The sequence below is a fragment of the Bos indicus genome, chromosome 16 (genome assembly GCF_029378745.1).
Source record: "Bos indicus isolate NIAB-ARS_2022 breed Sahiwal x Tharparkar chromosome 16, NIAB-ARS_B.indTharparkar_mat_pri_1.0, whole genome shotgun sequence".
In the NCBI taxonomy this organism is placed as follows: Eukaryota; Metazoa; Chordata; class Mammalia; order Artiodactyla; family Bovidae; genus Bos; species Bos indicus.
The window spans coordinates 52,745,895-52,762,332 of record NC_091775.1 but is presented as its reverse complement, the minus strand read 5'-3'; the positions used below and the strand labels follow the sequence as shown (position 1 = coordinate 52,762,332).

Below are 16,438 nucleotides of genomic sequence, written 5' to 3'. Positions count from 1 at the left end.
CCCCCGGGCTCCTCAGTGCTGCGTCTGAAGGGTGAGACCTACATGTCCTCAGCTGTTTTTCTGTAAAATCTCTTTTTCTTCAGTGACTCAAATGAGGAGCGAGAGTCCAGCCCTCCAGATAAAGAGGAAGCCCGTGAGAAGACAGGGAAGACGGAGCCAAGCTTCACCAAGGAGCCCAGCAGGTTGTTCTCACCAGATGCCAGCCCCTCCTCTTCAGCAGCAGCCCCACAGACCGCAGAGGCTGATAAAGCAGAATCTGAGTGTCTAGCACAGCTAAGAACTTTGGCTCCGCTCCTTGTGTGAGATGTGGATTTAGGGAAGAATCACTGCTAATGACGGCTTCCTAGGTGGCTAAGAATCCACCTGCCAGTGCAGGAGACTCGGACTTAATCCCTGGGTCAGGAAGATCCTCTGGAGGAGGAAATGGCAGCCCACTCCAGTATGCTTGCCTGGGAAATCTCATGGACAGAGGAGCCTGGCGGGCTACAGTCCTTAGCGTCACAAAGAGTCAGACACGACTGAGCACACACACCACTTATGAGCGTTGACTAAGACCGTGGAGGCATCTAGACACACGTCTAGTTATCTTCTCCTGGGTACCCTCAGTTTCTCAATCTCAGGTTTAATAATGAAGGCAGGAAGCAGAGAAGCATGTCAGGCAGATGCTAGATGAGCCAGGAGCAGAGAGAGATCACTGTGTTGACAGCCTTCATCCTGTACTAAAGCCACAGGTGTGTGGTAATACCTGCAAGGCTATTTGTAGGCTGGGACAGCCAGATCGGGGTCAGTCCCGCCCTGCCCTGGTATATAGGCTCAAGGATAGTTAATAATGTACCTAGTCTGGCTAGAACATAACAATTTCTTCCACTTATTCCTTTTAAAAATAATGGCATCCCCCTGTCCTCTAAGATCTTAATTCCTCAATATTTCTCCACAGCAAGATTCCTAAAAAAGGCTTTGTGGAGGTAACAGAACTCACAGATATAACATACACCAGTAACTTGGTACGCCTGAGGCCAGGCCACATGAACGTGGTTCTCATCCTGTCCAATTCCACCAAGACCAGCCTGCTGCAGAAATTCGCTCTGGAGGTCTACTCATTCACTGCGTGAGTTCCTCTGTGCTCCGGAGAGGGGGCAGGACGGAATGTGTGGAAGGAGGAGGGGCGAGCGGGCACACTTGGGTGAGCCGGGGGCGGGGAGGGGGTGGCTGGAGAGGCTCTATCCAGGCAGCATGGTGTTGGTTATTACCTATCCAGCCCCAGGATCCATCCAAGCCATCATGCAGGGACCTTTCTTCCCCTTGACTGTCAGTTCTGAACAGAAGAGCTTGAACTTAGTCTCCCCTGAGCCCTTTCAGGAAACTGTTCTCTGGTTCCTGTGTTTTCCTGAAGCCCGACCCTCAGAGTGACACCCAGCAGGGAACTGGAAATGGGTGAGGGGCTGCTGCCACCTTGTAGAAACCCTCCAGGCCCCACAGAACTCCTTCATTTCTTCAGACCCTACCCAACACAAAGCCTTTTCCTATTGTTTGAAATCTGAATGAGAATCTTAAGTTCCCTGTGATTAAATATGCCCAGAAGTACCCTAAATCCTCATTCTGTCCTTCCTCCAGGAGCAGCTGCCTACACTTTTCCTTCCTGAGTCTAGATAAACACAGAGAATGGCTCGAATATTTATTAGAATTTGCTCAAGACGCGGCCCCAATCCCAAACCAGTACGACAAGCATTTCATGGAGCGTGACTACACAGGCTATGTGCTGGCTCTGAATGGCCACAAGAAATACTTCTGCCTCTTCAAGCCCCAAAAAGCAGTGGAAGAGGAGGAAGCCATGGGGCCGTGCAGTGACTTTGACTCCTCCCTCCATCTGGGTGAGTGTCGAGGGAAGTCTTCCTCTGGCCTTGGACCCAGGCCCATCAAAGGAAAATTGAGCAAGCTGTCTTTATGGATGGAACGGCTGCTGGAAGGCTCCTTACAGAGGTTTTATATCCCGTCATGGCCTGACCTAGACTGACAGGGTTTCAAAAAAGAGACTCGAACTCTTCAGACTTTTTAACAGGCCCCTGTGAACAGGTATTTTTCAGGACTCAAACCATCACAACGGACAGAGGATAGATTTTAGATTATTCTTCCAGAACAATGGCTAGAAGAATCTTTCCTTTGTGCTGTCCTAACCTAGGAGTGAAAAACACCACACGTTGACTTCCCCGGATCAGAATATTTTCCTTTGGGTCTTTTTTTCCTCATTTGAATGCCACACTATTTAAAACAGACTGTTCCTTCCCTCTTCCTTTGTCGTCTCTGCCATGTGCTCGCCCCACCCTCCCCTGTCCCATCTCTGTATCTCTGTGCTGGGCCCTGCAGCGGAGGTGGGGGGGGCCTCTCAAGCCAGTTGTGCTGGGCGGTCACCTGCCTCCCCTACCTGGCCTGGGCTGTGCTTCTGCCCCAGCACTTGGTCTTCCATTGGCACAGCCCACCTCAGCTTCTGGGCCCTGTGTCTGCATCTCGAAAGAGGCCTAGTTCCAAGCAATCCTACATTAATGATTTCTCTGGTAGTGAATAGCTAAAACTATATTTGGGGGGCATCCTCCTAAACTGGTCAGCCACAGTTTTAAAGGTTAGGGATGAGTGGGGGCTCTGCCTTTCAGTTCAGTTTTCTTCCCAAGACAAAAGAGGGGCAGGCTGGGCAGGGCCTGAGGCAGCGCCTCTCTGAGCACCCCATCGGCTGCCTCCCAAGCACTAAAGTGTCCTCGGAGGGATCCGCACGGCAAAAAGTACTGTAATGACCTTGAGCCATTTACCTGTATGTTTTCAGATGCCTTTCTGCCTCTGTCAGTTCTAGGGTATGGGTATTAGGAGCCATAACTTGTAATCGTGTTCTCAGAACGTAGAGATAAGCTGCCATAAGCCAGTAGATGTTCAACTGAAGACACGTCACTCCCGCTGTGAGTCAGGCTCAAGGAACCTCTTCCCTCCAGTGGTGTCTCCTCAGTAGAATACCAGACATGTCTTTGTATCAAGGAACTTAAAATTTCTCAGCAGTTGTATTTGAACCCTATTACCCCAATAGTGCTGTATCTTCAAGTCCTCTTTCATGACAAGTGAGCCAAGACACGTTCTAGACTCCTGTTTTGCTCACTTTGAGCTTCTGGCCTATATTTCAGTGTCTCATCTTAATTCTTTTCACTCACAACAACTGCTTCACCAGTAACAGGATCAAACCTGTCTCAGCACCCCAGCTTCCTGGGTTCCGGTGAACCGTGGACTCCAGGCGGGATTCTACCAGCCAGTTAGAGAGCTTTCCTTTTCTTTTTAGAGCAAACTGCCTGGAGTTTGGACAACCTCAAAGAGTTCAAATGTCAAAGCAAATTGTCCTTTTGTAAAGCGAAGGCTCAAAATCAGTGATGGGACGAAATAGGTTAATAACTGCTGTTTTCTTTAATCATAATTGCTTTAAACTAAGCCATTTGGATTGAGTGACAGTGGCAAGTAATAAATTGAGTCCAGAAATTCTTGTAGTTTTCATGGAATCTATAGCTTTATTTAAAAAAAAAAAAAAAAAATGAAATCACTGCCAGCCTTTATTTTTTCCACATGATCCTCTGAAAATGGGTGTTTATTTTGATTGCCCTATCACACGGCACCTGGCCCAGGTGGGACTGATTAAGGAATTCATTTTTGGCTCTGTGATGCAAAATTATTTTCTGCATCTCCTCTGGCCAAGTTGCTTATATGAGGAGTGGTTTGGTTCAATGGTAAGTTTTTCTTTTTTTAGTTTCTGATACTAATGGGATTCCTGACCTTAATTTCTGAAAACCAAAACACCCCAGATCTGTTCATTTTCAAAAATTTTATTAAAAAGCACGTTCAGACTGTTGAACCTTTCATTTGCACAAAGAAAGGAAAGCAATAATAATGAAAATATTCCTAGGAAATATTTCAGTCCAAAAAACATCATCTAGAGAGCTGTTTGGGGACTGGTAGATAATGTCCCCCAAGAGGACACTGAGAAACTTTTATTTTAAACTGACCTTGACTCTTGGCTATGTAAGCCTTTCCTCCTGAATGTTGTTTCCACGAATTTGTTTACTTCCGTGTCAAATGTATGAGCCACCATCTTGCTCAGCCAATGCTGTTTCTCTTTGTCACATATGTAAATCAAACAGACCCAATTTTGGCTTTAAGTTAACTTCTTGGTCTTCGGGTATCTTGGAACTGACAACACTGATGTTGTTAGAGGCAGGTTTTTCCGGTTGGTACAGTTTATGCCTCATGTTTACCAGATGTGACAGTCACTGGCCTAAAACAAGCCTTTGTAGACACATGCACCCATTTAAAAAATATTTTTTCATTAGGCCCAGGTGTCGGTGGCACAGTCTGTCTAACGTAGAGTTCATCAGCTCCAACCAAGCAACGTGTCAGTAAGCAAGCCTGCCCTAACACCCATGAGGCACCACAGTCTTGCTGCCATCACTGACCATAAAAATTTGGCTGTGGTTTTGAAATAATGGGTTGATTTCCTCCTCATTCAGTACATACATTTTTCCTGATATAAAAAGAAATGGGATCTGACTGTGTTTTAAGTGGTTTGTGTTATTTGGGGCAAAGGATTAGGAGCAAACACTCAAACATTTTTTCCTAAGTAAATTACTGAAAAGCTGATGCAGAACAACTTGACAAATGCCATGCTGCTCACATCCAAATACCTGACCTTGTCCCTGGAAAAGAAACGCAGCCTGGCAGCTGCTGAATCTCTCTGTTCAGTGTGTCAAGGAAGATGATTATACTTTCAAGACAGACCTGAAAAGAAGGTGAATATTTTGCACTTTTTGATACTCTTAGGAACAAATAACTTATTCGGCAAATGGTGTCTTTTTTATGTTGTTTTTGTTTTGTATTGTGAAACAGGCACTGAAGCTGATGTTATTTTGTTTTAAGAATCTTACAGACTGGAAACAGAAATAAACTATTTTAATGTGTGATGATTACGGGTAGCTCTTATGTCACGAGGTGATGATTTGACCGTGGACACATGATCAACAGACTCAAATCTACATGTTACTCAATACATGCTTAAGATCATCACGCCTTCACTGCAGATTTCGGGTACTGCTGTCCTAGATGGTGGGTCAGCTTGAAGAGAAGATAATGTAACACAGGCTTAGAGGGAGTAAGTTAAGGAAGTGTATAAACAGCCCTTCGGAGGCCAGCTCATGTCACCTGGTTTAGAAGACATTCCTGCATCTTCCTGGGGTTTTGAGTGGGAAGATCTGCACATTCTTTTCCTTTCACACTTTGTTTGATGTTCACAGAAGCCCTAAAACCAAGATGCAGTCCTAGGCTCCTCAGAGTAGGGGCTATATTTGAAAGGAAGATACTGTAGAAATCTGGAATGTTTCTACAGTATAATTTCTTAGGATTTTTTCATTTCATCCCTCCAAATTGTAAATAAACTGCATTCTCCATCCCTTTCCCCTTTATCCTCCATCACCATTCTTCAAAGGAAAAAACAGCACAAGTGCATCTTTTTTTTTTAAGTTAATTCAAACTCCTGAGGAATATTGGCTGTTTGGATTCGAGTTTCACTGAATGCCCTGATGGTATAGCCACCAATGACGTTTTTAGCAGAATGTTTTATTGGCATCAGCTCTTCAGTTCTCAGATTTTGCTTGCACACAAGTGCTTCTGAAGAGTTATCATCTGTGCAATCTGTTGTTTCATCTTGAAGAATCACAGGACAAGGTTCAGGCGACTGTCACTTTGGGGAGAACACACAGCATCTCAAACAGCAGGTTAGCCGCCACCAGAGCTGTGTTTCCTGCAAAGAGGTGAAAGCCATGCATGAGCAGCGCGCAGACCACTGCCTTAGGTCAGCGTCTTGCCTGTGCTACCTGACCCCCCCCCCGACATGCTTTGCCCAGCATTCTCTCCATCCAGCACCATTCAGAAATAGTATTTTAAAATTCAGAAGGCTCTGTTTACTCTGAGAACAGATTTCCCCAAAGGAAAACCTATCATTATGGTGTGTATTGTATTTATTATCTATCCTCTGAATCTAATAGGTCCAAGTCTGTAAACTGCTACATTAAAATTATTGGGATGGCATCTGCTTTGAATTTCTCTCCTAAACCAGCTGACCCTCCCAGTTTATTAATATTTATAAATATCATTTGTGCCTTGAGAATTCACTTTTCAATGAAATATCAAAGGTGAATGGCACTGTGCCACCCCATCACTGAACTGCAGGCTGGTTTCTCTTCTGCTGATGGGTGGGGCCAGCTAGTAATCCTTAGCCGCCTCCCAGGGGTTCTGTTAGGGTTCATTAGCTCACATCTGTACAGTGTGTGTTAATAGTTTATTTTCTTCACTGTAGGATGTACTCAGCAGGTTCCCAAGTTGTCTAAAAGGACCCATCCATCTACTTACTAATTAGAGGAAGACAGTTTGAACTAGCAGCTGCCTACAGATCACACTTATCTCCCTTACTTACCAGAAGGATCGTAGGGTGGTGAAACTTCCACGAGGTCACAACCCACCACATTCAGGCCTTGACAACCCCGGATGATCTCCAGAGCCTGTCCAAGATAAGTTTGAGTTGTCCACAATGGTAACCACTGACAACAGAAAGCCACCCGTAGAGGCCTCCGTGGATTTCTCCCAACCCAGACCCCCCCTTCGACTTGAAACTGTCGCTCTCCCTCAATAAACATTCACTCACCACCAGGCACCCCGAGGGATGATAGAAAACAGCTAACCAATCGCTTCAGTTCCATGCATCCAGGCAGCAGTCCTCATTTTTGGCACCAGGGACAGTTTCATGGAAGACAACCTCAGAGGTGGGGAAAGGCCCCTCTAAGGTGGACACAGCTCAAAGACCTGACTGAGCAGAGGAGCAGGGGGAGGGCAGCCCAGGCAGAGGGAAAGATGCGTGCAGAGGCGCCATGATGGAAGAAGTACTGTAGTCAGAAGACAGGATAAGTGAGGGGGTGGTTGGAAGAGCATCACTTTACCTCCATTTTGCAGGTGAAAAGCTGAAAGCATGCAAAGCAGAGGAATGGAGTGTGTTCTAGAAAACTGGCGGGAACCAGGAAAGGCTTTGAGAGAGGCAGGTATGACCATCCTCCTTTCTGAGAGGATAGAAGATAATCAGTTCAGTTCAAGCAGTCTTCATTCATTTACTCCAATATCTGTGAGTACCTCCTACTTATATGTCAGACACGATCCTCAGTTCCAAGAAGAGTGAACAGAACAAAGGTCCACCCCCTGGAGCTTTCCTTCCGGTTATAACCACACCCCAATTCTGCCTCCCTGTGTGTATGCTGAGCACACCTATGAGAGCTTTATTTGAGGATTTCCAAAATTCTTGAACTACCTTGGGAGGTGGTTCATCCCACTGCATATTTTTTAAATTGAACCCCCCCAAAAAATAAAGTTTGGAGTCTTAACGGGGTACTACAATACTGTCCCCATGGACAGGTGGACCAGAGGCAGAAAGACCAAATAACAGATTGTTGTTATATCCCAGAAAAGAAAGGAGGGCCCTTGCCAAGATCAGTTGCTCATCAGTAAGGGAAAATCCAAACCTGTGATCAGCCCTGCGAACAATAAAGGCCCAAGTGCTCTGATTTTAAAATCCCATCTGATTCCTGAAGACTCAATTCAAGTCCCAGGAAAGTGGGAGACTCAGTGTCCTCACCCCAAAGATGTGTCGCTGGTGGAGTTCCTTACCTGACTAGGAGTAAGACCAGCAATTTCAGGTGTCCCTGTGCCTGGGGCGTAAGCAGGGTCCAAGCCATCAATATCAAAGCTGATATAAATGGGTCTGCCTCCCATCTGCTGCCTCACTTCCCCCATCAAAGGAACCAGTGACTTCAGCCAGCAGTCTTCAGCCAGGACCACCCGGAAGCCCTGGAAAGGTAGAAATTGGAGCAGAAGGTTGACACTTGGACCTGGAGTATCTACAAGGCATTGTCTGTGGGCCCACTGTATTCTCAGCTTACGTGCACCTCACATTTGATCCTCAGTCTCCATGAGGAGGGAACTGTCATCCCAAGATCAGACCCATTGACTTGTGTCCGGACCTCCTTGGCTCTTTTCCAAGCCAGCAACATCTAAGGGCTTGGTTTGTTCCTGCTTGTCTCCCTTCCCCAGCGATAAAGCTTCATCTGCCTCGTCAACTAGCACCCTTGCTCCTCTCTGCTCCATATGATGCAAACTCAGCTTCCATCCCCACTTTGTGAACTTGATCAGCAAAACCCCATTGAATCCATAGCTGCCATCGATTAGCTGATGAAGAGGAAGGCAGTGTGAGGGGCTGGGGACAGCAGTGGGGGCTTTCGGTCTGTCACCTGGCTCCGGCTGTATCTGTAGGTATCCAAGGTCGTGGAAGAACCCCGGATGCCGATCTGCACCACACGCTTGCAGTCCAGGAGTCCCTCATCCACGCACCGGCGGAAGGGGGTCCCGTGATAGAGCTTCTCCCCGAGGGCCTTGTCAGCCGTGTCCATGTGAGCGTCCACGTGCACCAGCCCCACAGGACCATGCCTGTTGAAAAACAGGGCAGCTCAGAGGCCAGGCCTCCAGTGGGGCCTGAACACAGCAAGCCTCCAGGCTAGCAAAACCTAGTGACAACTCAGAGCCATAGAGGGAGGGCAGCCTGGCATCAATTACCAGCCTTGCAACTGGCTTCTGGCTTCAAATCCCTGAGCATCTCAGAAGAAAAATAAGCTCAGCGGAATCAGGCAGGAAATAGTCATGTGCTTTAGCTGACCCTCTCTACCTCTCACCCAGAATTTTCTTTATTTAAAGACAGAGAGTGCTGGTAGGATGAGAAGATAGGGTGGTGGTTCAGGTGAGCTTGTGTGAAGGCTCAGCAAATCAACGCCACCCTTTCTTCAACCACAGTACCAAGAAGCAGCTCTCCCACTCCCAGCTCTCTATAATTTCCATCAACCCTTCCAGGCACCCAAAATAAACAGACAATCCAAATCCATGCCAGGCTAACATATCTTCAAGAAAAGACTTGGGCCTACCCACCCCCGGCCAGAAGGCTACCCACACATCTCTCCTCAATTCTGGAGCAGCATCACCTCCGCCCATCTGTCTCTTTCTCAAAGTAACCAAAATTAGTCAACGCCTGGTAGACTTTCACTACTGGAAAAATCCATCTCCTCAACTTCTGGGAAAGGGGGCCTTTCAGGAAAAAACAGGGCCTCCCCTCAGCAAGAAACACCACAGTGCTTGTCAGTATTTGTATTTGGCCTTTGAAGCAAAACAGAAACTAAAGTTAACTGGGGTTGTGTATTTCAGTAAAGGCTCATCTTCCAAAAACAGAGGCAAATGCTGAGCCTGCATAACAGAGCAGATCTAGGGCAAGCGAGGGTGGCCAAGGCGTTAATAATAAATTGTCTTGGCTCCCAGCTGGTGACTGACAGACACACCTGGAGCTCGACATTAATTTTGATCCATAGAAGCAACTCAGTGGGGAATTTCCTATCACTCCCAGTAACCTGAGCCAGCAGAAGTCACCTGACGCCCTCTAGCAGCAAACAACTCATTCTCCAGCTCCTGAATTTTGAAACCTCGCTTGGGCTCCGCCTTTTGGACTTACTTTTCTGCTATCGCTTGCAATATAGGATAGGTGATTGTATGATCTCCACCTTCAAAGAGAAAAAAAAAAAAGAAGAAAACTTGTAATATGGATTTGGAATAAGATTTGAGGACCATGTATCACCTAGAACCATCTTCAGTTTGTCCAATTCTGCCACCTGTTCGATTAGACTGGAAGAACTATAACCATAGCTAAAATAAGATCTTGGTGCTATTCAGTGATTAAAAAATGGCCACTAAATGTCTGACATTACATTGTCATTTAAAAGAGAAAATTAAGGGACTTCCCTGGGGTCCAGTGGTTAAGACTCCGTGCTTCCAATGCCAGGGGTCTTGGGTTCAATCCCTGGTTGGGTAACTAAGATCCCACATACTACATGGTGTGGACAAACAGTAAAAAAAATAAAATTTAAAAAATAAGAGAAAATTAAGGCTTATAAATTAAGCCTTAATATAGTCAAAGCTATGGTTTTTCCAGTAGTCATGTGTGGATATGAGAGTTGGACCATAAAGAAGCCTGAGTGCCAAAGAATATATGCTTTAAAACTATGGTGCTGGAGAAGACTCTTGAAAGTCCCTTGGACACCAAGGAGATCAAACCAGTCAATCCTAAAGGAAATCAACCCTGAATATTCGTTGGAAGGACTGATGCTGACGCTGAACCTCCAATCCTTTGGCCACCTGATGCAAAGAGCCAACTCATTGGAAAAGACCTTGATGCTGGGAAGATAGAAGGCAGGAGAAGGGGATGACAGAGGATGAGATGGTTGGATGGCATCGCTGACTCAATGGAGTGAATTTGAGCAAGCAGCAGTCCATGGGGTTGCAAGATTTGGACACAACTGAGCGACTGAACAACAACAAAATTAAGGCTTATGGGGAAAATGGTCAGAACCAGCTCTGCCCAGGTAAACTTTCATCAGTGACATACATGCTCTGTATCTGCATTGACCAACATGGTGGGCCCTAGCCATTGGCTATGGAAATGTGGCTCATGCAACTGAGGAACTGAATGATTATTTTATTGCAATTCAAACAGCCACCTATGGCTAGGGGCTACCACACTAGACAGCACAGGCCTAGAAAAGTATTACCATTGATAATTATTAATAACAACAAAAGCTTATAATTGAAGCTTAAAACATGCCAGTCACAAACCTGGGCACTTTATATGCACCTTAGTTATATGCCTCTGACACAATATAAGAAGGTAGGTGGTGGTGGTACTATTCCCATTTTACAGATAAGAGAATGAAGCATGAATAATTAGTGAAAGGTAGAGCTGAGACTTCAAACCATGACAGCCAGAAACTCCACTCCTTAGCACTGTGCTTTGCAGGCTAGGCCCTCTTATTTGACAAAAATAAATTTGGAGGGACTTCCCTGGTGGTCCAGTGGTTAAAACTCCAAGCTTCTACTGCAGGGGACACAGGTGGGGGAACTAAGGGGAACCACAGGACACTGGTTGGGGAACTAAGATCCACATGCCAAATGGTGCACCCAGTAAAATGAACAGGGCTTCCCTGTTGGCTCAGTAGTAAAGAATCTGCCTGCCGACGCAGGAGACACGGGTTCAATCCTTAGTCTGGGAAGATCCCATATGCCACGGAGCAACTAAGCCCTTGTGCCACAACTATTGAGTCTATGCTCCAGAGCCCAGGACTCACAACTACTGAGCCCACGTGCTGCACCTACTGAAGCCCATGCTCCCTAGAGCTCGTGCTCCGAAACGAGAGAAGCGACAAGAGAAGCCACCGCAGTGAGAAGCCTGTGTACCGCAACTAAGAGTAGCCCCTGCTCGCTGCTGTTACAGAAAAGCCCATACAGCAACGAAGACTCAGCACAGCCAATAAAGAAATAAAATTATTTTTTAATTCCAACTGGATGTTTAGAAAAAGGTACAATTTTGACTATTTGTGAACCGAAGGAGAAACTCTGCAGTTACAGTGGGGCAGGATGGAGGGGGAGGATCAGAGGAAAGTTGCCCTATAGATTAACAGAGACGCTGATGAGAGAAAAAAAGGCCCCCTTGCAGTTCTCGCAAATTAAGTCATTAAACAACATCCTTGAAATAGTTAAAAAGTCACAACTAAGCCCCTGCTAACAGCTTTTCTCAGGCATAAGATCAAGTGTTGGGACAAGATGAGGTGGGTAGAGGCACTTGCCAAAATTGAAGGAATAAATTGAAGGATGCAAAATTGAAGGAACACTGAAAAAAAAAACCCCAAGAAACAGTAATTGGGGAATTCCCTGGTGGTCCAGTGGTTAGGACTCCACACTTGCAGGGGACCAGATTCAATCCCAGGTTGAGGAACTAAGATCCTGCAAGCTGCAAGGCCATAAAAAGAGAGAGAGAGAGAGAACTACTCAGTCATCAAGATAAATACTATTTTAATGTAATATTTTTAAAAATCAAAATCAGTGCAAGAAAAAGAATCCATGATAAAATTTTTAAAAAGAGAGGATCAGTAATTTTGTTATTCTGAGCCATACTGGAGCATGGGGCAAAAAGGAAAAATCAGTTGTGCTTATTGTTGGCTTTTTAGGAACCCCTTAAATTTAAGGTAAATGCCTCACTTGCTTCCCCCGGCCTATCTCTGTCATCATACTAGTCCAAAAAAATGTAAATATCGTCTCCCCAGGGGCTAAAATAAATGAACTAAAAATGTTCCCTTTCCTTCTGTCCCCATATTCACAGTGGTTTGCCCTGGAGAAGTAACTGTACTCCAGCTCACGATAAATAAACCCTAAGCTCAGAGAACTACACTGGCCTTGCAGCTGCCATTACCCAAGGTCAGAGGAACACAGCCGGCTGCTACGATTTTCTGATAGTCCGCTCGAATCAGGCGGCAGCTGTCCTGAAGGTTGTAAAGATTGACATTCACGTCGCCTAGGTCTGCAACCCTAAGGAACTGGAAGGGAACAGCTCCTGTGCTAGGATTGGTGGTCCTAAGCAGCACCGATTCTTCTCGGATCCGTCGGGGTCCAAATCTGGAAGAGGAAGAATCACTCTATGAGCCATCCCTAAAGGTTTAGAGGCTCTCCCTGGGCCAGAGCTTCCCAGGCTCTGTGCTGGGGCTGAATGAATCTTTGTTGCAGGGTTGGGGTTCATCCTATACATTGCAGCAACCCTGGTCCTTGCCCGCTAGATACCAGTAGCACCTCTTCCCACATGTTGCCATAACCATAAATGCCTACAGACTCTGCCAAATGTGGCCGTTGTGCGGAGAGACACACCCCTATCCTCCCGCAGAGAACCACTCAAAAGTTCAAAGCTCAGTCATGTCTGACTCTTTGTGACCCCATGGACCGTAGCTCATCAGGCTCCTCTGTCCATGGGATTTTCCAGGCAAGAATACTGGAGTGGGTTGCCATTTCCTTCTCCAGGGCATCTTCCTGACCCAGGGATCGAACCAGGGTCTCCTGCACTGCAGGAAGACTCTTTACCATCTGAGCCACCAGGGAAGTCCCTGGGAACCACTGATCTGACCTATATAATGAAGAGATTAAAGGCACAGACTTAGAAGCCCACGAATCACCAATTTATTAAATGGCATTAGAATAAAGCCACTAATTTACTTTAATGGCATTAAATTTCTTAATCTCTCTGAGCTTCAGTTTCCTAATCTGTAAAGTAATAATGACATTTACCTTACTCTGCTGGTATAAGTAAATTGCACTCAGTAGGTATTTAATAAAAGGTGGCACTAATAGATCAGTAGTCAGCTGGAATATTGCTGAGCTGAGTCAGAAATGGCTCGTGTTCAACAATTGGGAAAATCGGTTTTACTGCCTCTAACTTAATCTTAGGGCTTTCGGTAAGATTGGCTTCAGATGGTAAAGAATCCACCTGCCAAAGCAGGAGACTCGGGTTGGATCGCTGGATTGGGAAGATCCCCTTGAGAAGGGAATGGCAATCCACGCCAGTATTCTTGCCTGGAGAATCCCACGGACAGCGGAGCCTGACGGGCTACAGTCCATGGGGTAGCAAAAGAGTCTGACAGGACTTCAGAACTTGATCTTTAAAAAACTGCCTTATTAGGCGGGCTTCACTGGCGGGCCAGTGGTTAAGACTCTGTGCTTTCACTGCAGGGGGCGCCCGTTCAATCCCTGGGCAGGGAAATAAGATCCGGCATGCCACCTTGGCGCGGCCAAAAAAACCTGCCTTATTTTGAGCAAATTTTGGAGTCAGGTGATATCTAGAGGTTTTGGGAAAGGGCAGCCAGCTTCTGTTCTCAATTTAATGTCCCCTGCTTTTGTAAACCGGAAGTACCCCTGCCACCATCCCAGCTAGGCCAGGGAATGGAGAAGGCTCGGTCCCTAAACTCCCTCTTCTTTAAATGGGGGACACACGTGCTGAGCCCTTGGGATTACTTGAGGCAACCCGACATGCTTCCCTGCTCCCAGAGGATACTTTGGGGCCAGACTCTGACTTCCAACTCCACTCTGGGTGAGCGAAAGCGCCTCTCCATGAGTTTTGTATGCACGGTGGCCGCCAGGCTGCCCGACACGTGTCCCCGAATCCTGCTGGCCTTACCTCGCCCCAGGCCGGTTGGAGGTCCCAATGTCCAGCGGTACCCCGACGAAGGCGGCGTCCAGCCCCTCTGGAGTGGCCTGCACCGGCAGCCGCATCATGGAGCAGATGCCCACCGACCGGGCCACGAACTCGGGACTAGGGGGTTGGTTCCGGGGGGCGTCGGAAGCCTGGCGGCTCAAGCGGCGGCTGGGGTCGCAGAGTCCCGCGACTGGACGCGCTCGGCCCCGGGAAACCAGCCTCCGCGAGCCCCCGCGACCCCCCAGGCCCCTGGCGCAGGTGGACGCCAGCAGCCGCAGCATCTCGCCTGCCTGCCCGCCCCGCTGGTCCCCGCAGCAGCCAGAGCCCCAGCCGCCTTGGGCTCAAAGTGCAGGGGCGCCCGGGGGATCACAGGCAGGGGAGGGGCTCCAGGGACCGGCCGCTGGCTTCCCTTCACCCTTTTCTGAACTTTGGCCTCTAGCTCTTTCAGTAAATAGAACTAGTCCCGCGGTTCCCCGCTGACGTCCAGTGCATTGCCCCTAGTGGGTATGCGCCCCCCAGAATCCGGCCCTTGGCAGTTTCCTATCCTAGGGTAATACTTTTAAAACCTGAAAGACATGAAGGGGAAAGACCTTTCTCTAAACGAGAGAAATTGGAGCTTTTTTAAGTACCAAGAAATGTCTGGATGGGAGTCTCAGGAAGCAGAAAGTCTTTCTTAAATAACCTTTTCTAAAAAGGACTTAGAGGCCAGTGCGTGCCCAGTCGTGTCAGCCAGGCTCCTCTGTCCATGGAATTTTCCAGGCGAGAATACTGGAGTGGGTTGCCATTTCTTACTCCAGGGGATCTTCCCCACACAGGGATTGAACTTGAGTCTCTGTATTTTCTGCATTACCAAGCAGATTCTTTACCATTGCACCACTTGGGAAGCCCCTGAGAGGTGAGCCCACTGGTTAAAAAAAGAGTTAGATTTGTAATGAAGTTATGGAGCCATTGGATGGTATTATATATTTTTAATCTCTAGAAGTTGAGATTGAATGGGAAAGACTGGAATTTGCATTAAATTGGCCCCTTTAAATAAAATCACATATTAGGGAATTCCCTGGCAGTCCAGTGGTTAAGACTCTGCAAAATCCATACTGAGGACCCAGCCATTTCCTTTTCCAGGGGATCTTCCTGATCCAGGGATCGAACCTATGTCTCCTGCATTGGCAGGTGGGTTCTTTACCACGGTGCCCTAAGGGAAGCCCCTACATATACATATACATATACATATACATATACATATACTCTTTTAGATTCTTTTCGCATATAGGTCATTCAGTTCAGTTCAGTTCAGTTCAGTCGCTCAGTCGTGTCCAACTCTGTGACCCCATGAATCGCAGCACGCTAGGCTTCCCTGTCCAACACCAACTCCCGGAGTTCACTCAAACTCATGTCCATCAAGTCGGTGATGCCATCCAGCCATCTCATCCTCTGTTATCCCCTTTTCCTCCTGCCCCCAATCCCTCCCAGCATCAGAGTCTTTTCCAATGAGTCAACTCTTTGCATGAGGTGGCCAAAGTACTGGAGTTTCAGGTTTAGCATCAGTCCTTCTAAAGAACACCCAGGACCGATCTCCTTTAGAATGGACTGGTTGGATCTCCTTGCAGTCCAAGGGTCTCTCAAGAGTCTTCTCCAACACCACAGTTCAAAAGCATCAATTCTTCGGCACTCAGAGTATTAAATAGAGTTCCCTGTGCTATATAGTGTGTGTGTGCTCAGTTGCTTTAGTCGTGTCTAACTCTTTTCGACCTCATGGGATTCTCCAGGCAAGAATACTAGAATGGGTTGCCATTTCCTCCAGGGGATATTCCCAACCTAGGGATCAAATTCATATCTCCTGCGAACCTGCACCGCAGGCAGAGTCTTTACCACTAAGCCACTGGGGTAGCCTGTGCTACACAGTATAGGTTCTTCTTAGTTTAACACATTTTTGCCCAGATTCTACCACTATTTCTTTCACATGGCTTGTCCTGAACATATCATTTTACCTTTTTTTTTTCTTTCATTCTCCTCACAAATATTTGCGTGCCTATTATGTGCTGGATGCTGTGAAAGTGCTGCACTCAATATGCCAGCAAATTTGGAAAACTCAGCAGTGGCCACAGGACTGGAAAAGGTCAGTTTTCATTCCAATCCCAAAGAAAGGCAATGCCAAAGAATGCTCAAACTACCACACAATTGCACTCATCTCACACGCTAGTAAAGTAATGCTCAAAATTCTCCAAGCCAGGCTTCAGCGATATGTAAACGGTGAACTTCCTGATGTTCAAGCTG

The 16,438-nt window shown here is 46.9% G+C and overlaps 2 protein-coding genes across 4 annotated transcripts in view; one reads left to right on the top strand and one right to left on the bottom strand.

Moving 5' to 3' along the window:
* Positions 1-4,985, top strand: part of DNAJC16 (DnaJ heat shock protein family (Hsp40) member C16) — a 39,749-nt gene extending 34,764 nt beyond the window's left edge. For both annotated transcript variants that reach the window (XM_019976405.2, XM_019976404.2), the window contains exons 13-15: positions 84-182; positions 938-1,108; positions 1,615-4,985. In XM_019976405.2, the coding sequence (XP_019831964.2) occupies positions 84-182; positions 938-1,108; positions 1,615-2,014 (670 nt within the window). In that variant the 3' untranslated portion in view covers positions 2,015-4,985. The remainder of the gene's footprint in view (positions 1-83; positions 183-937; positions 1,109-1,614) is intronic.
* Positions 4,986-5,613: 628 nt separating this feature from the next.
* Positions 5,614-14,537, bottom strand: AGMAT (agmatinase (putative)). 2 transcript variants are annotated; one of them, XM_019976408.2, is made up of 7 exons: positions 14,147-14,488; positions 12,398-12,600; positions 9,611-9,659; positions 8,349-8,544; positions 7,729-7,908; positions 6,491-6,575; positions 5,614-5,818 (listed from the first exon to the last, which is right to left on the bottom strand). In XM_019976408.2, the coding sequence occupies exons 1-7, from the start codon at positions 14,443-14,445 to the stop codon at positions 5,745-5,747; spliced, it is 1,086 nt and encodes a 361-aa protein (XP_019831967.1). In that variant the 5' UTR covers positions 14,446-14,488; the 3' UTR covers positions 5,614-5,744. The 2 variants fall into 2 exon arrangements, with proteins under 2 accessions (XP_019831967.1, XP_070624555.1); XM_070768454.1 differs by lacking the exons at positions 5,614-5,818; positions 6,491-6,575 and adding an exon at positions 6,681-7,127 and having other exon boundaries at positions 14,147-14,537.
* Positions 14,538-16,438: the final 1,901 nt, after the last annotated feature.